Source organism: Dermacentor albipictus, chromosome 5 (genome assembly GCF_038994185.2).
Source record: "Dermacentor albipictus isolate Rhodes 1998 colony chromosome 5, USDA_Dalb.pri_finalv2, whole genome shotgun sequence".
NCBI lineage: Eukaryota > Metazoa > Arthropoda > Arachnida > Ixodida > Ixodidae > Dermacentor > Dermacentor albipictus.
This window is the reverse complement of record NC_091825.1, coordinates 38,769,644-38,792,281: the sequence shown is the minus strand read 5'-3', so window position 1 is coordinate 38,792,281 and position 22,638 is coordinate 38,769,644. Positions and strand designations below refer to the sequence as shown.

The following is a 22,638-nucleotide window of genomic DNA, read 5'->3' as shown; positions in this document are numbered from 1 at the left end:
GTGACTTGTCGAAACGTTGGCTCCCGCTTTTACCTTGGTCTCGTTTTGCTGATGTTATCTTCACACCTTAAGCAGCCTTTAGCGGGTAGCACGTCCGTAAGAAGTTTAGAAAAGAATGTATAAGAGTGAGAAGAAGCCAGTGTATTAAGGGCTCATGCAAGCATGTCATGTCCAGGAAAGCCGATGTATAGGGAGTGGTATAACGTAGCTTAAAAAAGTATCAGTTTCGCCAGAAAGGTGATGCAGTTGTTTTGAGTTCAGGATATAGCTTTTATCACCATTATCTACTTGGAAACAGTTGCTCGCTAGCTAAATTCACAAGCATGGTGTCAGCGCGCAAAGAAAACACATCCCACTCAATTACGGCGGACACTCGCTGTCTAAACGTTGGCGTGTGCAAGCGCGGCAACAGCAGGGAGCGAAGTGAACTCCGTGCTGTGTATCGCTTAAACGGAAACTTAGTGCTGAGAACACACAGTACGCACAAACTTACGAGCCGTCAACGCGCCTTGACTCTGCCCCCAACGCAGATCGGCGTCAAGATGCTACGTATGTGGTCGCCGCACGAACGGGCGCTGCCACCACATACGTTGTTTCAACTGAAGTAAAACTGCACCCCCTCCTTCGCATCCTCGTGGCGCCTCACAACGCTGGGTTTCACACCATTATATTTATAGCACCTAACGGTGCCATGCTCTAGAAGAGGAAACAGAAAGGGGACGATGATCTGTAACGATCGTTTCTCATTTCATCGTGGAGGTTGTTACCCTGTGCCCCAGAAATGCAGTTTGCCTCGCCGTGGGGGTCATTGCCACCTACTATTGCTTGAAACCGAGGTGCCTTCCCGACTGGGACGCCGCCAGTCGCTCGGCAAACCTGCTTTTATTCTTGAATAAAGCCAATCACTCCGCTTTCTCAAGCTGTCAAAATGATCATTCCTTACCTGATCTAAACAAAGCTCCCAACACTACTTATCAAATGCTGTAGGTAAGTGCATTTGGTGCATTGCCAATTCGAAACGGGAGCTGGAACAAGATTTCACTAGTGTATGGTATCAGTGTATTCTTTTTATTGAGTGACCTTGCAGACAGCAAGTCTGCAAGGTCAATTCTTTTGAATACCGGCATTGTTGTTCTTATTAGAACTTAAAAGTGCCAACTTCAACAGTGTCTACATGTCGGGAAATTTTGAAATTAGGACTATGCGACTTCTTGTGTATGATATAAGAAGGCTGTCCAGGTCAAAACCAACTCTGAATATGTGGAGTAATGCAGGACAAAGTAAGGATTTAAATGCTGTAGAAAACGTGCCTGAAATTCCACTATGACCCGGTGTCTTCACATCAGTAATTGCACAGTAGCTAGTGCTGGTTACGGTTGATCGAACGGAACAATGACGGCACGCTGTTCTTCAGATAAAGCTATGTTAAAATAGAGAATAAATATGTTCCCGTATGATTATGTTGTTTATCAGAAGGTAGGCAAACATTGCCCCATAGGAAGTATCATATTCGGTCATACTTTCATTTTCAGACGAATAATCCTATCGAATAAGCATCACGCACCAGCCTGGCTTTTTTTTTCACTCCTGTATTCATCAACTAATGTGCGAGGAGTCGGTTCGAGTTTTAGGAAGCATTTATGATGCAAGTGGCAACTCGAAGCAACGACTAGTGTGCATTCATGTGCCATATGAACATTGCCCTATTCGCGCTTCGCTGAATTCAAGCCTTCCTATCTAACGGAGCTCAGTACCTCGAAGTTAACAATGCTAACTCACCTGCGATGCCTGTGGGATCAGCTGTGCCATAGGGATATGTTCAAACGCCTTTATCACTTATAATATATATTTCCAGTTTACCTAATGAAATTTCCTTCTCGGCCTTTCCCGTGAGGACTGCGTTATGTATTGCAAAATTTCTTCCGACTCTGACACAGCTAATCTCCCAAATGCCATTAGCCGTTTAACTAAAGTTGCCGTGAATTCGCCACATAACTAATAAGTGTCATCTAGGTGCTAGAAGCTTTTTTGACTCGATTGCCGATTTTCACTCGTTCGCTACAGCGTTTTCGTGCGCTGACACACAGCGCCATCTATGAAATGTGGAGTATGCAGTATCGTAATCATTGTTTGCAGCCGCAATCGAGGTTGTGGTCCCACGTGGAACTTTAACTATTTTGCACAGATCTTGCTTAAAAGTCACTTATTGCATCGAAAATGTTCTTCCGTTTGTTTTCATCCCAAAGATTACGATGGCGGTGTAGCAGTCTTGAGAATTCAGTCAATTAGAGCGTTATTGCTTTTTCTATGGTAAGTCACGAATTCGTTGCATTCGACGCTCAATGACTTTAGCAACATGCTCGAACACTAAAAACGCGCCTTGTTAAGTGGTAGGGAACAGACATTACGTATCTTTAGCATTTAGATTCCCGCAACTTTTCATGCAGAAATCTAGAGATGTCCTTTAGAAGTCTTGCGAAGTAAGTGCCCCTAGCCAGTGCCGTAGTGAGGAATGTTTATTCAGGGATTACGGGTACGCAGATGGCATGGTTAGGCGTGCGAGGCTGCATGTGTTGTCACGCGTATTTTCTACAAGCAATACTTGGTACACATAACTTTCAATAAAAGAGGGGGTGACAGCGACGGGAGTGCCTTTTACTGATGCGATTCGCTCTCCCCGGCTACGCTACCTCCCTGTAGCCTGCGGCCAACGCTAGCACTGACAGCAGCAGACAGTTGCCAGTAGTTTATGCAAACCAAACCATGCAGGCGGGAAGGATCCAAGGCAGGAATAGTTATATTTATGCACAAAGTGCAATGTGCGTTTGTGTCTGTACAAATTGGTTTTCTGTTTTCGGTATAGCTTACCGGTGAAAGTTGTGTCACCCATTCAATAAATATATGGCCATATAATAGTGCAGAATATTCCGTTTTGCAGGAGTTAAAGCAGAAAATGTTTCAGGTTGATATCATTTTCTTGCAATATATGCGCAACATTTTTGGCCCAAGTGCCAGATGCCGCGAATTAGCGACGTACTGCAAAGGGCTTCGATAATGCTCAATTATCACAAAATACAAGGTACACGTAATTACGAGGGTTCAATGAAATGAAAATCTCGTGCGACAATTTTTGTGTCGTGCCCTTAATAATTCTGGCGGTAAATGGTCAATACCATTATTACCTGGTCTGACACGTTACCTGGTGCAACAGTCAGGCATTCGTGTTTTTTGTCAGCCTCTTTGACAGATTTGTTGTATTTGCTGCCAAAACAAACAATTCATTCAAGGTGGAATTGAAAATGCGCACTCATAGGTCAATGAATGTTTCTTGCGGTCTATCTCCATCTCCTACGATGTTCCTAAACAGATACATCTTTATATTCCCTAACCGCCGATAAGCTTGGCTTTCACATCCCTAACAATCTGCCGTTAAAACTGCATGTTGACTCAATCAGATCTAAGGCCAACTGTACATTTGCTTTCCTAGATACAAAATTTTATCTTGCTTCCACAGCGCATAAAAAACCCTAACCTAAAACAGCCCGCCTAATTGTAAGACCCCGGTCACGTTACAATAATCAACAAGCTTAAAGGTGTGCAGAATATGCCTATCATTTGATATGCCTATCATCGCACTGCAAGCGATTCTTGACGAAATTCACTTTGGACCCGCATTTGCTCCTACTCGAAGAAAGTTGTTGCATCTTTGTTTCTTGCATAAAGCGTATCGCAAAAATGAGCTACTCAATTCATATTGGATCAAAGGAGCTCTTTTCATTTCGCCGAACCCAGAATAAGCTCTCAACGTTGCCATACGTACTACAACACTGCCGTTCTCTCATTCCTGAACTAGAACCACCTTCCTGAATTGCTATTAAGCATTGTAAACATTGGTTGTTTCCACAGCTCATTCGCCAGCATAATCTGGATAAGACCCAATTATTTCGTTACTCATACCTGTTCAGTTTATTATATATATGTTGTTTTCTCTTGCTTTTTTCGTACGCGTAATACACGAAGAGTTGACATAATTAACGTCTGATATTTATTTTCTCGATGGGTTCTGCAGCGCTGTATTCTTTGTTTTTTTTTAATTGTCTGCGATTTTAGATCCTCCCTCTCTCGGGCACTCGACGCATTGGAACATCATAAAAATTGTAATAAAAGATTAAGTAGGTCTGAAGAGAACTTCTTGCTGGGAAAGTTGGCATTGAAAAATTATACCTCGTTTTAAGGTGCCAAAAAGCAACACACAGCACACAAGAGAGCTTGACGAGAAACAGCACCACCCAACTATATTTTCAGGGAAGACTCAAGCATCAAGTACAGTAAGATAACACCTTTCAACAAGAGACCGGAAGCAAAAATACACAAGTTAGCGAATTGCTAAATGCCTTTTAATTACAGTAAGATAGGTAGCTGGTGTGTTATTCAAACTTCGTTATCATTGTATAGGTCAGAAAAAGTTTGTTGAAAGGGCCTTATGTTACCGTACTTGATGCTTGAGCATCCTTGTGCAAGCGCTGACTGAGCGTATATGGGAAGAGGGGGGGGGGGGGGGGGACCTTGGGCCAGTTCAACCGACATGTTTAAAGAGGAAAAGAACTGCGACGTCTGAAGTCGCGGTTGTTTCCCTCTTGAAACATGAGGGTATATATGTACGTGTTTTCTGTGAAAATAAAGTAGTTGCGAGTGCCGCTCTGCCCCGTTGTCCTCTCTTGTGTGGTGTGTGTTATACTTGGTGCCTGAAAAATTAAGTTGTTCATCCGAGTAAATAACCTACTGGGAGACAACAACAAGCGAAAACACTGACAACAACAGTGAACTTTAGCCTGCTCACCAATGAAATGAAGTCTTAAGTCAACGAGATTAAGATCACACAAAGACTTGTCTGTATTCATTTGCCGGTCCCTTTGTTTTTAGTCCAGACCTGTCATCTTAGCGTTGCTGAGTAAGGCGTTGCGAGGTCAAACCCCATCTACGGTAGCGACACTGATTTGGGCGCATCTCCAATATGGACTTGTACCGCGCATTCGGTTTAAGGTAAACGATCCCAAGTGGTCAGAATTATGCCGTATGCATTGTTAAGCATAGTAGAAGGCTACAACGCGAGAACCGATGGAAACAAAGGAGGCCACAAAGTACGAACTACCAGTGAGTCCAACTAGTTACTCTGCTCAGCTTCAGTTCAAGTATATCAGGCTCTTTTGCTCGTACCAGCATGTATCCTTGCTCCCTTATCGCGGTCGTTTCCTTGGCCGAGTGTCGGTCACGCGCCACTTGTTACTGTCTTTGCTTCAACGTCCTTCTGCCTGAAATCAGATTTCTTTTGGGTCATCTTATCCCTTCCACAGGCCATGGACAACGGATCACCAAAATCCCGAGAGCTGAATGGAGAAAACAAGCCGTTTCGTCGAAGACTGCTTGTACGCAAGGTTAAAGTGGCACAGACGACGGAAGTAAACTGGTAACGTTTACCTACTCTACTCCGGAGCCTCCGTCGTCCAAAGGATCTCGTAATCGGGAACAGTGTGCACAACTATTCCAACGTGGATCTAGGGAGGATGCGTGTGAATCATTACAGGACGGGCCACAATTTGCCGTGGAACCTAACAAAGACGGTCCGGGTCTAGCGATTCTTGTAGGAAGAGTAGCGAAACGTGCACCACAAAGTGAAAATGACGGCTGTGTCTCGCTTGGCGCTGATGTGCTCAACTGTAATGTTGGTCAGCGCTATGTGTGTACCTTCTGTGCTTTTGTCTCTGTCGGTTCTTGCGTTGTATCCTTCCACAATGTTCAACCAAGAAGCCGAACTAGTTGCTATGCTCAAATATAAACGCGTCTATAGAGCCGCCCGAGCACAGAAAATTCGCCAGCAACAAGGAGATCTTGAGCTGAGGGAGAGGTAGGCCGAAGCAGTGTGAAGAAGTTAAAGTGCATGCAGGACAAGCTTTGCTCACCCCCATTTTTCTGTAAGCGAGGGGTGCGTAAATTTAACGCGCTAGCGCCAAGGGCCCGTGTCACAAAATCCGGCATTAGCGTCCGGATTTCGAACCACGCATACCCAATCACACACCGTCGCGCACGCACCGTCGCAGAGCCCTACAGTCGTGAGCCATTTAGACTAACGACTGATTTTCGGAACCTGAACTTTTGGACATTACAAAAATTGTGCATGTGTAAGGTAATATATTATAATACTGCATGATATTTAGCTTTAGAAATATTGCTCGTGTGTTACAATCTGGACTATAAGCGCATAAAAGCCGCCTAGTATCATAAAAATAAAAACAACTTCTAAAAGCTTCTGTCTATGGAAAATAAGTCATACTGCACTAAGCAAAGAGGGATTTAGCAGCGCATCTTATCACCTATGAATGCCATCCATAAGCGCTTCCACAAGTGAGTGTGCTGAACTTGTTCTGTTTGCAAGAATACTCATTTTTTCTTTATCCGTAGAGCGTATTTCACCGGCTAACAAATGTTAAAGGCTGTCCGTCAACGCAGGATGCCTTCTGGTATCGGAAGTCGCTGAAATGTCATGGATGGTTCTATCTGTTTTCTGTGTTGTTGCCAAGCCAAGTCTAATCAAATTCCATGTGTAATGGGAATCATGTTGTACATTCTAGAAATTATGCGAGCGGCCATAATGGCGCTTGAAGGTTCATTGAGTCAGCATAAATAGACGACGCGTCTCATCCACATATCAGATATCAACGATCGCCGATTGTTGTCGCCGCTATTGTTCTGCTTCTGAGTGTCACTTGCTCATGTGGGATCAGGTTCGCACAATAAAATGTTAGCTTCGCGATTCACATTTTTGCTACACTGCATTTACACCGTCACTACAACGTGACATTTGGTGTAGGTGTATTGTGGTAATGTACCCGATGCCCCCCCAAACCTATGAAAGAAACCCCAGCCACGAGGACAGCCCCAACACCCTCCAGAACCATCGAGCTAGCCTCAGGCTTTGAAACCTACTCCCGCAGCACGGACTTCTTCGCGAACAGACCGGGAAGTGCACAGCCACAACCGCAGCCACGATGACAGCTTCAGTGGAACCAAGACCGAATGCATTGCAGCAGCCCAGGAAGCCGTCGACCGCCCAAGGATCTTCATTCGAAGTGTCGGAAAGCTAAGTGGAAACGTAGAAAACGACCGCTGCCTACTACCACTGAAACTACGACGACAAGCTGTGCCATGTAAACTTTTCTTTAAAAGATGCCGCTGGGGCGCGGCTCGAGAATCGTGAGTCCAACCCAACAGCCTGAGAATTCTTCCGCAGCCCCCTCTTGTACTTTCACAATCGTCGTGCGCAAGGAAAGGGACAAAGTTCATTTGGAAGCCCGAGTACAACAACCGAACCATACCGTCTCGATCTTCACGGAGAAAATAACAGGGCTCTTCCGCCACACCAGCCATGATATGTCTCAAAAATAGAAAGTTCCGATCCGCATGCGAGGTGTTCAAGAACAGCTCTTTCGCGGATTCATGCACGATGCACCCAAGACCGTCGCCGAGTTTGTTTCGGAGGCCACAACAATCGAGAAGACGTTTGAGATGTGTGTCAGCCAATACAACTGCCGTACGCTGACAACTACGCTGAAGCTCATGAGCTACGCGGCGACGACCCGCACGACATAATAGCGGTGGTCGTACGAGAAAAGCTGCAAACGCTGTGCCCAAGGTCGCAGCCTCAGGTGGCATCGAACGCTGACAAAGTCAAGGAAGACCTTCAGCGGTGACTTGAAGTAACAGAAGTGGCCCACATCTCCGCAGCCCCAGCCGGAAGCGATGTCCTACGCCGCCGTCCCTCGCAGTCAAAGCCCCGTTGCCTCGGCGCGCCTGCACCACGGACAAGTAACGCCGCATTTCCGTCGCCAGCCACCGCACCGCCAACATGCCAACCTAAGAGGCTGTGCAAAGCCGGACCAAGAAAGACGGAGGTTTGCTACGCCCGCGGCCACCACCTAGGGTCCTACTTCTGTAGAGAAGGAGGCCACGTCTACCCGCCGGTCCCCATATCACGAAATGGGACTACGACAGCTGTGGGCTCCAAGCTTCGCTGTACCGTTTTCTTCACCGTCACTACAACGCGCCAATATGATAAAAGCCTAGAGGTCAATATGGTAATATTCACCTCTAGGCTAATATGGTATGGTATGGTATGTGGTACGCCAATATGGTAAAAGCCATGTGCAAGCCTGCGATGTTCAGGTGATCCAGGCGTTGCTGCAGGACACTCATTGGGGGAATGAGTTGACCCATGCATAGGCGCCGACTGCAGGGGGCCTCCGGGGTCCGAACCCCCTCTGGAGTTCCCGGAGGAAAGGCTGAGCGCCCCCCCCCCCCCCCCCCGTGGTGATACCAAAGCCTGCCGCCACCCACCCCCTCCCCCTAACGTGTAAATAGAGTTTCGCCACTCACATCAATTCAATGTTCTGTTGTCCTGCCTCGACCAGTTCACCCAAATTTTATTATAGATAATGCCTTACTTATCATTGTTGGCACGGACGTGCACGGATTTTTATTCCTGGTTTGCTTTATTTCTGCTAATCCCGACAATACGAGAACAAGCGCATTAGATGTATCAGCGGTGGCTGCCACACCCATATTTTCTCCCTTCAACATGGTTTTAAATTTCCACTGCAGGCAACATGCACATGCACAGTATGTTTAAATATACACCCAAGACTATGTTGATTACATTTTTAAAGAGAACGAAGCAGCCAAATAACAGTGCTTCTAAAGGTATGTATAGTTTATTCCTAGAGAATGAATGTGTTCCTATATTTTGACCTGGCTGCAATATGCTTTGAGTGCTTTTTTGAGACTGAAACTGACACTTAAAAAAACATTTAGACTTCAGTGACCCATTCAGCAGATTCTTATCAATGACGTGTGAAATGCACATTAATTATATGTGTCTCACTATTGCTTGTCTTTCAACTAGGTGCTCCTAACGAGTCTCGAAAGAAAGCAATTCTCATAATTTACAACATTTATTAGGGATGGAACCATCCTCATTTGCACGCAGAAGTCAAGTATATACAGGGTGTCCCAGTTAAATATCATGCACTATATTAACGAAAGAGCAGTTGCGCTACTTGAAGAAAACTTAGTGCATATATTTTCCGGTACAGTAGCTTAGTAGTTTTTGAATTAGTGAAATTTATTTAGGTAATCGTAATTAATTTTACAGCTCTAGGCGTAATGTCCTAATTATATAAGTGCCAGCGATGCACTTGTAGGCACTGACAATGGTCATCTAATTACGGTATATCTAGGAACGTCAAAATTGCGCACAATTTTTTTCCGACAAGAAGCAACCCCACAAACATATATAAAGCAGCGCCCTTGGAACATGCTCTCTCTGAGTGGCCAGGAGGAATTAGATGAAATAAAGAAAAACATCGCGATCGAGCAAGTGCCTTATCTGCCACGCCCGACTGAACTAGCACGTCACGTTTGGTCTTGGAAAGAGGCTGCGATAGCTGTTGTCTTACCCTGGATAAAGTGCACGGCCGATTCTTTCTGTTTCCAGAATACCTACCAGCACAAGAGCGAATTGACAACGTTAGTGCAAATGTTTAAAAGTGAGTTTTGTTTCGTCCCAGTCGCCACGTCTCTCTTATGGGCAGAAGCTAAAAATAATCCTTACCTTGGGAGCTGAAAATGACAGCAAGAGGAAGGCTGCAGATACAAATTAATCATCGAAGCGTGGCGGTAGATCAATTTTGTCGATTATCATCAGAAATGATGAAAGCCCGAGACAAAGCGGAAGCTTGAAGAAACAGCGGCGTAGGACTCCATCTTTGAGTCATAGTCTACGAATGGATAGTCTAGCATATATGGCCTCAAACCCTCATACTAGCGTGGGGATGTGGCGGCCCAGGTACTAATTTCCAAATCAACATATTGGAGGATTGTATACGATGGCGTTTTACCCGTAGACGTTAACCAGCACGAATGATTCAAATACGGGGACCTGTAGAATCGCCTAGATTTCTCGAATTGGGTCTTCACAAAAGCCCTTGAGTTACCGGACTTTTTGAGCAACAATATGTGCACAAATGAAGCCAGATTTCACAGAAACATTTAGGTAGATTTGAATATTACACACTATTGGAGTAACTATAATGCACACTGCGTAAAGCGCGATCGGCACCAGTACCAGAGGTCATTCAATATGGGATGCGGAATTTACGCCGGCGCTATAATCAGCCCATCTTCTTCGATCACACACTGACTGGACAGAGTTGCGTGAACGAAATCTGAAAAAGTGGTGTATGAGTATTTCGGCGAAGTCTCGCTTTCACGTCTTTCCTTCTTTGATATCAGTAAGATGGGGCAACCGCACACAGCAGCAGCCAAGCACGAAATTGTCTGGATGATACACTTCATGTGCAATAGACTGGAAAGCGCAGGCCTGTGAATTGGCCGGGTAAGTTACCTGACCTCCCTCCACCAGATTTTTTTCTTTGTGATTATGTGAAAATTGTGTTTACATGATTGAGACGGACGTCAGATTAGCTCAAGACAAGGACAACGAATGTCTGCCGTAGAATTCGAGCGTCGGTCGTCAAGAAAACAATTGAATATGTGATAAAGCAAACTCGGTACTGCGTAGCTGCGAAAGGAGACCTATTCGAACATGTGCTCTAGGCGGCAGACTATGTCCAACGGCGCTTACGATCTAATAGAGAGTAAGGGCACACTGAAATCTGCAGTTGCTTTTTTTCAGCAGGCATCTCGATGCCAATTCGGCTCATTTAAAGTGGTTATTAATTTTCTTCAAAGCATCGGTTTTCCTTTTTCTTAACACCTGGGTCGCCCCTCTGTTGGTTTATTTTGCTTTTATTTTATGCCATGTACCTGTTTTCCACACCTACAACATGCGATAAACGTAGCGAGACCAGATGTTTAGTCATATGATCTGGCGTTGCTCTGCGTTACGCAGCTGCAAGGGCCACACAAAAAAGCGGAGGGATGCAACTCTATGCAGTCTCACATCCGATGAAAAACTATGGGCAGTCCAACGCGCCTGCGAAGCTCCCGAAAGGCTTGGCCGTTCAGTCCCAACGTAGAAGCGGCCCACTTCGTTTTGAAGCTAGTGTGACGTGAGTGACCACAATAAAGTTTCCATCCATCTATGAAACTGCTTTTGCAGCAGGGGAGCCTTTCATGAAAAATAAAACCGTCACTTTAATTTCGCTTTGTTCCGAAGCAAGTTTCTGTCTAGAAATATCGCAGCGCGCGCACTCTCGATGCGATGCGAGCATAGCCGGCATTTTGAAACATTCTATGCCTATTCCATTGCTTTTTTATTTGCGTGCCTGATCAAAGCGGCGTTTCGGCTGCGTTATCAAGGGGCTTTTTTATCAATATGATCAGTAGGCCTTGAGAGACGGATAATGAGTGACGTACAGAGGAAGGAACAGCTGCAAAGCCGCGAAATCAGCTGTTGGTACTCCTTTTGTACCATTATCAAGGTGATGAGCTGTCTCTCCGGGTTTGCGACTGGCAATGCAGTTGTTTGTAATCAGCTTATTTGAGGGCGCAGCTTTATGATGCTCGTGGGAGAGCAGTCACGTGGTATTTTTCATATTTCGTGATGTTTATTTGCCAGTCGGAAGAATATAGCATGCAATTAGTACATCGCTAAAAACGCAGCAACGACGTGTCATTTGTCCACTGGCTAAGCGCCTACGAATGTCTCATTGACACTTCGATAATTAGGGCAGTAGTTCTCGAATTAGATAAATAATTGGAATTGTTTAATTAAATTTCGGGAACGAAAGAAATACTGGCGGCTATAGCAGTGTACTGTAATCAATATGGACTGGATTTTTCTTTTCGAGTAAAGCAACTGCTCTTTTTCTTTTGTTTTGATGCACGATAGTCGGGGAATCCTGTATAATTCACCCAGTAACCGAAATGAGGCCAAGCCGCATTCACTCGAAATCGTAAACAGCAGTCATGCGTAGTAGCGCTTATACTCGGACTCCCAGAAACAGACAGTGCGAAGCTGCAGTTTCACCGGAAAAGCGAATCATTATTAGTGATAGCGAAGTATACTACGAAAACACGAATTTAGATTACACCAACAAGAGATGCCAGATTCTTGGTGGTGGGAGAAGTCTCCCAGGCTCCGAGGTCTTGTAAATTTTCATGTAAGGCCGTCACTTCAGTGACCAATTCTTCCAGGTAACACGAAGTTATGAACCAGACGAACAATTACATGTTGAAATAATCGGTAGAAGACCAGTAAAAAGAGCTCTGTGTAAAACGCCTTCCTATAATCTCTCTCTCCATAGTTTCGTGCCCTTCCATCGAAAGCATTTAACTCATATTTCAGAAGAATGGCGAGATTCGATCAACAAGCGTCCTCCACACGACAGGAACTGTACGACAAAGACAACCTGGCTGCGCAAAAAATATGTGAGCATCATTATAAATGCATCGGGCGAACTCATGGGATCATGTTAACCTTGTGGTCTACATGAGTGCATACAGTAATTTTGGAGACCTAACTGAATACAAATGAAATGGTGCTAAAAACCAATTTTAATAAATTAATCAGTTGTTGTAGAACGGTTTTGAAGTCGACTACCAACTAATTTCTTTGATGGGTAGTCATTTTCACAACTGATATAAATCATTGGCAGATTTTTTTTTTCATTGCGGTTTGAAGCATAGTTTAACAAAAAGCATAAATTGAGAATTACCAAAATAAACAGCTTCTTAGCACATCCACAACCCTTGAATAGTGCGAAAATTTGATGTAAAGCTGGTCAAGTATGGCTCCCTAATCACCGTTGCCTGGTACACTACACTACAATACGCCGCTTGCAATACTATGACCGTTGGGCTGAAGCGTATCCTATTGTTTTCCCTCCCTAATTTGTTTCATTGTACGTAGTTCACTTATTAGAATATTCAAATACTACTGAAAAAAAGATATTCGTGTTTACTAATAGCGACTTCTCTATTCCAAAACCGAACTGAATGGGCCAATATTTCCTTCGTTATTCGGAACATTGTGGTATTCACACACCCACTACTCAGGTCACAGGTTTGCTGCAGCATGCCGAAACATGACTGTCTCCAAGCCAAACAGCGTTGTCAAAAAGAAATGAAGTGGTATAATGGAAGGCGCCCAGGTGCGCAGTCTAGTGAATTATAATAGCAAAGTATAAAGGCAGAATCATGTCTAAGGAGAGAGTATCGACCATGGAGTAACAAAAAGAGTAGCAGTGACACTACTATCGTGCAACGCATTTGGTGCGGTCATCTAATGTCTAATTGATAAAGTTAACCGAGAATGAGACAATGCTATACACCTCCGCTGAACTCCTCTCGTTTGTGATATTCCAAGATAGTCTCTTTCCGTTCTTTCCCTAGCTGTTGGCGCTAAATGTGCATGGCGCGCGGCGGCCATCACCACAATGAACTGTGTCGAGTACTTTATGAGGTGCACAAAGATAAAATGGCTGGAGGTAGCCATTCTGCCGATACTTGAAACGGGATATAATTACGGTGGGGTACTTAATTTTGATTGCGACCAGTTACTTTTTATTGAAATTTTTCTGCAACAATCTGATCTAAAAGCCCTTGCGCCTTATCAGTGCTGCCAGCCCCGAAAGAGGCGAAAACAGAACGGGCTTTAAGCAGAACAGCGGCGCGTTAGTTGGCTTGTGAAGAGAGGTTACGTGCAACCGATTTGTTCCCAATGATACATAATGTAAAGCAAACGTATACGGCTTTCATTCAAGTTTCGTTTTACCGAATGCAATTTGAATGAAAGCATACTGACGTAAGCATACTGACGTGATTTTTTATCAGATGCTCGTATGACACTGACACCTATTGCAGCCACTTCTCATGTACGTAAGATCATCGAGCTATCACACTAGATTGAGCAGACGACAAGTGGGACTCGCTAGCACACGCGCCTAAACTGTGCCACACAGACACCAGCAGAAACGCTCGCATAGTTCTACAACATGCAAATTTTTCAACAAACAGAAAGCCCGATTTCTCCTCCTTCACGTCTGACCGCGTATTGGCGACTCCGGCCGGCGTGCTCTGTGTGTCAGCAACTTGTAACGAGTGATGATCTGACCCATAAGGCATCTCATTCGCCAATGTTCTAGTTTAAACGCCTTAACCAATGAGCAGGCGCTCGTGGGCTCCTTGTTTACTGTGAGTCACTCACTATCATTGATTTATTGAAGTGAAATAAACACATGCGGATCGCAGGCACTGTAGGAATTGTTATGAGTGAACATTTCCTCGGGGTTTTCGGAGGACTGCGTAGCTTCTTACCGTCTATGACGGAAGACGACGACGGCAGTGATGTGGTGACGAGGGCAGTTTAACCACAGATAAAGAAGCTGGTGCGCTGCAGTAACCATAGGATGGTAAGAACTCGAATTAGCTTAGACCTGAGGAGGGAACGGAAGAAACTGGTACATAAGAAGCCGATCAATGAGTTAGCGGTAAGAGGGAATATAGAGGAATTCCAGATCAAGCTACAGAACAAGTATTCGGCTTTAACTCAGGAAGAGGACCGTAGTAATGAAGCAATGAACGACATTCTTGTGGGCATCATTAAGGAGTGCGCAATAGAAGTCGGTGGTAACTCCGTTAGACAGGATACCAGTAAGCTATCGCAGGCTACGAAACATCTGATCAAGAAACGCCAATGTATGAAAGCCTCTAACCCTACAGCTAGAATACAACTGGCAGAACTTTCGAAGTTAATCAACAAGTGTAAGACAGCTGACATAAGGAAGCTTAATATGGATAGAATTGAACATGCCCTCAGGAATGGAGGAAGCCTAAAAGCAGTGAAGAAGAAAATAGGAATTGGCAAGAATCAGATGTATGCGTTAAGAGACAAAGCCGGCAATATCATTACTAATATGGATGAAGTAGTTCAAGTGGCGGAGGAGTTATACAGAAATTTATACAGTACCAGTGGCAGCCACGACGATAATGGAAGAGTGAATAGTCTAGAGGAATTCGAAATCCCACAGGTAACGACGGAAGAAGTAAAGAAAGCCTCAGGAGCTATGCAAAGGGGGAAGGCAGCTGGGTAGGATCAGGTAACAGCAGATTTGTTGAAGGATGGTAGGCAGATTGTACTAGAGAAACTGGCCACCATGTATACGCAATGCCTCATGTCCTCGAGCGTACCGGAATCTTGGCAAAACGCTAACATAATCCTAATCCATAAGAAAGGGGACGCCAAAGACTTGAAAAATTATAGACCGATCAGCTTACTATCACTTTCCTACAAACTATTTACTAAGGCAATCGCAAATAGAATCAGGAACACCTTAGACTTCTGTCAAGCAAAGGACAAGGCAGGATTCCGTAAAGGCTACTCAACAATAGATCATGTTCACACTATCAATCAGGTGATAGAGAAATGTGCGGAATATAACGAAGCCTTATATATAGCTTTCACTGATTACGAGAAAGCGTTTCATTCTGTCGAAACATCAGCAGTCATGCAGGCATTACGGAATCAGGGTGTAGACGAACCGTATGTAAAAATTCTGAAAGATATCTATAGTGGCTCCGCAGCCACCGTATCCTCTATAAAAAAAGAAACAAAATCCCAATAAAGGAAGGCGTCAGGCAGGGAGATACGATCTCTCCAATGCTATTCACAGCGTGTGTACAGGAGGTATTCAGAGACCTGGATATGGAAGAATTGGGGATAAAAGTTAATGGAGAATACCTTAGTAACTTGCGATTCGCTGATGATATTGCCTTGCTTAGTAACTCAGGGGACCTATTGCAATGCATGCTCACTGACCTAGAGTGGCAAAGCAGAAGAGTGGGTCTAAAAATTTATCTGCAGAAAACTAAAGTAATGCAACTGTCTTGGAAGAGAACAGCAATTTACATTAGGTAGCGAGGCACTGGAAATGGTAAGGGAATACATCTACTTAGGGCAGGTAGTGACGGTGGATCCGGATCATGAAACGAAATCAGAAGAATAAGAATTGGCAGGGGTGCGTTTGACAGTCATTCTCAGATCATGAAAAAGCAGGCTTCCATTATCCCTCAATAGAAAAGTGTATAATAGCTGTGTCTTACCAGGACTCAATTACGGGGCAGAAATATCGAGGCTTACGAAAAGGGTTCTACTTAAATTGAGGACGACGCAACGAGATATGGAAGGGAGAATGATGGGTGTAACGTTAAGGGATATGAAAAGAGCAGGTTGGGTGAAGGAACAAACGCGAGGTAATGACATCTCAGTTGAAATCAAGAAAAAGAAATGAGCATAGGCAGGACGTGTAATGAGGAGGGAAGATAACCAATGGTCATTAACGGTTACCGACAGGATTCCGAGGGAAGGGACGCGTAGCAGGGGGCGGCAGAAAGTTAGGAGGGCGGATGAGAATAAGAAGTTTGCTGGGACGATATGGCCACCGTGAGCACATGACCGGGGTTGTCGGAAAAGTATTGGAGAGGCCTTTGCCCTGCAGTGGACGTAACCAGGCTGGTGATGATGATGATGAAATAAGCTGAAGCGTCAAGAATGGTACGACTACGACGGCGGAACGACAATAGGATCATCATCATCATCTTCTTCAGCCTGGCTACGCCTACTGCAGGGCAAAGGCCTCTCCCATACTTCAACTACCGCGGTCATGAGATAACTGCCATTCCTTGCTACGCTTCCCTTCTCTTGGAATCCACTCCGTAACCCTTAATGACCACCGGTTATCTGTCCTCCTCATCCCATACCCTGGCTATGCCGATTTCTTTTGCTTGATTTCAACTAACATGTCATTAAATCACGTATGTTCCTCACCCAATCTGCTCTTTTCTTATCCCTTAACGTTACACCCATCATTCCTTGCATAGCTCGTTGCGTCGTCCTCAATTTAAGTAGAACCGCTTTCGTAAGCCTCCAGGTTTCGGCTCCTTACGCGAGTACTGGTAAGACACAGCTGTTGTACACTTTTCTCTTGAGGGATAATGGCAACCTGCAGTTCATGATCAAAGAATGCCTGCTTATCCTACCCATATTTGTAATGATATTGCCAGCTTTATCTCTTAGCTCATACATCTGATTTTTGCCTATTCTTAGATTCTTCACTGCTTTTAGGCTGCGTCCGTTCCTGAGAGCATGCTGAATTCTATCTACATTATATTCCTTACGTCAGCTATCTTACGCTTGTTGATTAACTTGGAAAGTCCTGCGAGTTCTGATCTAGCTGTAGGGTTAGATGCTTTCATAGATTAGGATACATTAGGACTATAGGATACTGACACTGCAATGATGTCAAGGGTATGGCGACGCCTGTATGACGACGACGGCGTGAGGAAGGGAAGGACGGAGCTGGAATGATAACGACAGCAGGACGACAAAAGGATAGGGATGCTAAAATGTGATTAATGAAGCCAATACAATGACATGACGAAGGTGGAGTGACCACGATGGTCTGACGACAAAGGCATAACGACAATGGATTAAATGCAATGAGAAGCTACAAAGTATAAAACTAGCACGATAACGCAGAATGCGGTTGGGACTTGTTTCCTCAACCATTATCAATTCGAAAATCTCAGGAGAAAAAATTTACTGGATGACAATGAAAAACGTGGGCCATAGCTAGTGTCTTCTGACCTCCAAAGCACAGGGCAGAGGTTAAGGGAACAAAATAGACTCATGAGATGTAATGATGACGAAGGGAAAAGGGCATGTATAAAGGATCTTAGAACGCGGTAGAAGCACATACCTTGGAAGCTTATTGCTGCAGTAATCAAAAAGATCATGCATCGCCGTTGCTTCATGGTGCCTCAAAATTATGGGATTGTACGTGCGAAAACCACAATCTGATTATGAGGCACGACGTAATGAGGGACTGCGAAATAATTTTCCTGGTGTCATCTGTTGAATGAAATGGTGTTGTCTGACCCAATTTACGTTCGGAGTGCCAGGGCTAGAGCCGCGTGGCCATTATCAGGAGTTTCATACTTTGTTATGCAGGTTATTCTAGGGCGGCTGGGGCTAGCTGGTTAAAACGACGCCCAGGGCAAAGGACAAGGGCTGCGAAAGACGACAGACTGCGCCGCCGTATGTCGCCTATCGCAGTACTTGTCCTTCGCGCTGTACGTCGTATTTATCAGGATCTTCCGTTTGATATATGTTGGTTTGAACTTCGTATCTGGTTCGTTTTATGGTCATTTCATTGTGCGATTCCTGGCTTCGTTTTAAACAAAAGTGAAGAAAACCCTTTGTAACTGGCGTGCGTTGTGTCAGCTGACAAAGTTGTCGCTGTCGTTTTCCAAAACTTTATATCAACATGAACGAGCAGCTTCATGTGTGTGAGTGTGTGAACGAAGTAAGTTTTTATTTACACGTGCTAGAGCGAAGATGATCGGTATACAATTCAGCATCTACGGCTGTTGTGGCACGCTCAGTAAGCAGTACGAGTTCCGATAAAAGTCGAGTACAGCTGCAGGGCACGGCTACCGATGGCGCGCCATGGACGCCAGCCAAATTTGTTCGAACTATCCCGGCCATGCTTGCGTTGTGTTTGCTCTAGTTGCATAGGCAGTGTTCCACAATGTGCCCACCTCAAGTAGCAAGTTAGTAAAGTATTTCGGCATCATGGGCAACGAACACGCCGATGGAGTTTCTAGGAGGGCTCACAAAAATTCCATGAAGGAACCCATCCTGCATCAATAATCAATGCAGCAACGCTTCGCATACTCGTACGTAATACCACGTAATTCACGTGGTAGGTGTGTCACGTTTGCGACATACTCGACTGCATCGCCTGGACCAATCTATCCGACTACGCATTCCATCTGAACTATACCTAATCGAGACAAATGTTCTCTGTCGACTGTAGCTTGGAGTATTTTACTGCAATACAAACTATATGGGCACTCCAAGCGCATTTAAACCATCAGCGTCGCCGTGAAGTTCCGTATAGAATCTAAGGGTGATAAAATGAACGCCGCGTGCCGCATGCTGCATGTAGGAGTGAAAGCTTGCGAGGGTGAGCAGCCGATCGGGGCTCAATCTCGCTCACCCAACAGAGGAAAGTGGCGGCGAAGTGCGCCGCCTTCCGCTGCGCACAAGGGGGAGGGGAGGGAGACAGTCCCTTGTGACAACGTTGGCACGGCTTTAGGAGTAGTCGCTTTCTGAGCATACGATCTCAGACTGCCGGCTGATGAAGTCTTCACACCAGAAGGCGACGACCTTTTCAAACGACTGTGAAACCACAGTGTTCCTTCGGGTGGGTGATTTTTTAAATCACCAGTCTGCGCTCGTAACTTGTCCTTGCTTTCGCCTTTCGTCCGGGTTGAGCTGCCCGCCCCTAGGAACGTGTATTTTTTGCCAACCCCCTCACTATATTTGCGCGGGCATTTTTTACTCATCTTTCTGTCTCCCCATAACCCTTCCAATAGCCCAGGGTAGCAAACTGGATATCGATCTTACGGCTAACAACCTGGCCTTTCGCATCTCATTTATCTCTGCCTCTCTTTCGCCGCCCACTTGCCTGACTATCCCCTCTGTGGCGGCACGCTGCGCGATATGCGATACATGCCATCTACACTGTGCGATAAAGAAATTTCAGTAAAAAAAAATTAATATTTCCGTCATTGCGGGAATCAGTGTAAGCGGTGCTTTCATGAGACTGGAAGTACGGCACCACACTGTGAGAAACGCCGAATTATTTTTGGCTACGAACGAGTCCCGTAACCCGGCCGCGGTCAGGAACCACCATAGATAAGCTGGATAAAAATATAAGTTGTTTGGTTTTAAGGCAGAAACCACTAACTAATTATGTGGCGCGCTGTAGTGGGGGAGTCCTGATTAATGTTGACCACCTGGGGTTCTTTACCGTGCGCCCAATGAAGGGCACACATGCGTTTCTTTTTTCTCCATTTCGCCTCTACAGAAAGGGGGCGGCCGCTGCAGGGATGTGATCCTACGAGCTTCTGCTTAGCAGCGCATCACCAAAGCCTCTAAGCAACCACTGCTGGTGGCGTGCAGACAGTAAATACATGTTGTATTCAGGAGCGATCACTTCAGCTGATACACGAGATTCGATGAGTCGATGCATTGGCCGCGTACACGTAGACGGCCGATAGCCTTTGCGGCGTATCACCAGAATCTGCGTGAGCTAGAACAGTCTGCTCCCATTGTCGCGAGTGAAACGCGCCCGCTAAGTCGGCAAGAGAAGCTTAATTTAATTAAAGACCCGTAGGTGCATCTTCCTCCGGCGCTCACTCTTCCCTTGTACAAATCTCGTTTCCGTCTCTCTGTATTCCGATGACCCTAGCCTTTGTGAACAATACACGCACAGCGTCCGCTCATGCCGCGTTTACTAGCGCACTTTTATGTCTGAGCGAAATTATTGTGAGAAGGTAAATTGACAGCAGCTGTAAAAAAAACGCTGTGGCTCGCAACACGTGTGCGCAAAACCAGCGGTTAGGCTTTGTAAATTGCCAATGAAAAAAAAAAAACAATGCACACGTGTCAGTATGTCATGTGGTCGACGCCTAGAGGATATAAATAACGACCGCAATAATTGCAAGGAGCAAAACATTATGCATATTTTCTATTGGGAATAATTGATACCCTTCGATGTTCATGCAAGGCTAAACATGATAAAGCGACAGACCATACTGGTTCCCTAGTTAGCCTCCATCCCGCCTTCAGCGTAACATAATGCATAGAGTCAACTATAATTCACGAAGCGCTGCGATAAATTTTGAAACAATAAACGCACTTACCGTTGTGTTTCTTCAGAGGAACAAGGCGGCATCACCTTGCCTCGGTTGCGATCAACCCAGTGAAGTAGGTTTTCTAACGCAGCGCTCTTCGTCCAGTCCCTTGGCACTCTACCTTCTAGACCATACTTCAGGTTAATCTCGGCCGTCTTGCACGGTATATCAGCACGGAGGTACCTTTTGTTGACGGGACTATCGATGTATGTGCGCGTTTTGCCTCCCACTGAGTAGCAACCGATCTCACGAGGCACATCAAAAGTTAAACTGTGATCCCTTTGAGAAGAGGAATTAAATATCACTGCCATTGACGCGATTTCATTGCCATATGAAGCAGGGTGATCATCCTGAGGTGGTGACTCCCGCGGCGAATATGCATCATGACCGTACGCCATCCCAGGATGTAGTGAAGGGGACATATCACTCCTGGCGCGAGCAAATGGTTATGGCAACTGACTGCTCGCTTTCTGCCTGTTCCGTGATATGTAACATCGGTAAATTTATTCAGAGGGCGCTTCAAGCAGCTGTACTCTAAGATCCCTGAAGTTTTGATGTGCATGCGATTCTCTTCTTTTTCGATGCGGAAGAGCCAGCGATTGGCTCATTCCGTTCACGTGCAGTAATTTCACCTGCAGTGTGCTCTTTAACACACCGGAAGCATATCTGTACTGCTGAGGGGAAATGAAAGGCGAATAGTAGATAGCACACACCAAGCAAAAGTGGATGCAATGAGCGTCGTTGGCCAGTCATTTTTGTACACATGCGCGTGCAAATGGTTTTCCCGCTGACTGCCAATGTGCACGTTCTACTGACAACCATACTAGTATGTCCGACCCTTGCTTCCTCACGACAATGGTACAAAAATAATACTGGGGTTTTACATCCAAAAACCTTGATATGATTATGAGGCACGCCGTAGTTGGGGACACGGGAGTAAATTTTACCACCTGTGGTTCTGTAACACATACCCAGAGCCCGGTACACACACATTCTTGTTTTTTTCATTTTGCCTCCCTTGACACGAGGTCACCGCGGCCGGAATTTCGTCACTTGCTCGGGCATGTTAGCGCAGTGCCAAAGCCACTACTTGAGCAGGATGGGTGCGAGGACTGTGCCAGCCACCCTAACGGTACTTACAAGGTGGCAGTCACGCTGCAGCAGGTGAAGCGATGAAAAAAAACGTTTAATGATAGGGTACACAGGCAACGCATGTCTATCATGGGAAAGAAAGTGTCATAGAAGTTTACATGCCCTTCAATGACAGCGTGCGAGGCGCCTGAGCGTGATCGACATCTTGAGGGGCGAACGGTTAAACGAAAATAGGTCATGTTTTGAGAGCACGTGACTTCGTGAGAATATTGAAGGTTATCAGTTGTAGGATTGTTACACCCGCCATTGCATGTCTATGTCATGCCAGAATGCCCAGCTACGAGATATTATCAAGGCTGGAAGAAGTACAACACTCGGACGACTAACGGTAATGAACCGTTATTAAGTACTGTAGATGTTGAAATTTGTATTCGGCGTTGAATGCAACAATAACTATTTCACGAAAACAATTACGAAAGCTATTGGGTAAAATTAAACAAAGATGATGGCTGGTGAATCATACAACATCGTAATCGAGGCCTGCAATTCACGTGTAAATGTATTCTACAAAGCCCATCGGGTCCGCGTGGAGCGCTACAGAATGAAACCCTTACAGTTTTACGGGTTGTCTCTTGTGGCGCTAGCTATCGCGGCACGTCTTCACGTACTGTTGAACCAAGTAGAATAGCCGGTTCAGTCATATATTTGTCGTAATCTCAACAACATCCTAGTGAATTTCCTGGGTCCTGTACACGGCCGGGTCATGACAGG

General features: G+C 45.2%; 1 protein-coding gene across 3 annotated transcripts in view; it reads right to left on the bottom strand.

The window, feature by feature from the left end:
- LOC135909507 (decapping and exoribonuclease protein-like) overlaps window positions 1–21,266 on the bottom strand; it is a 55,644-nt gene extending 34,378 nt beyond the window's left edge. For 2 of the 3 annotated variants that reach the window (XM_065441477.2, XM_065441478.2), the window contains exon 1: window positions 20,785–21,265. In XM_065441477.2, coding sequence (XP_065297549.1) covers window positions 20,785–21,197 — 413 coding nt within the window. In that variant the 5' untranslated portion in view covers window positions 21,198–21,265. Of the gene's footprint in view, window positions 1–20,784 lie in introns of all 3 variants that reach the window. The other variant, XM_065441479.2, reaches the window with a different exon arrangement.
- Between the last annotated feature and the right edge of the window lie 1,372 nt (window positions 21,267–22,638).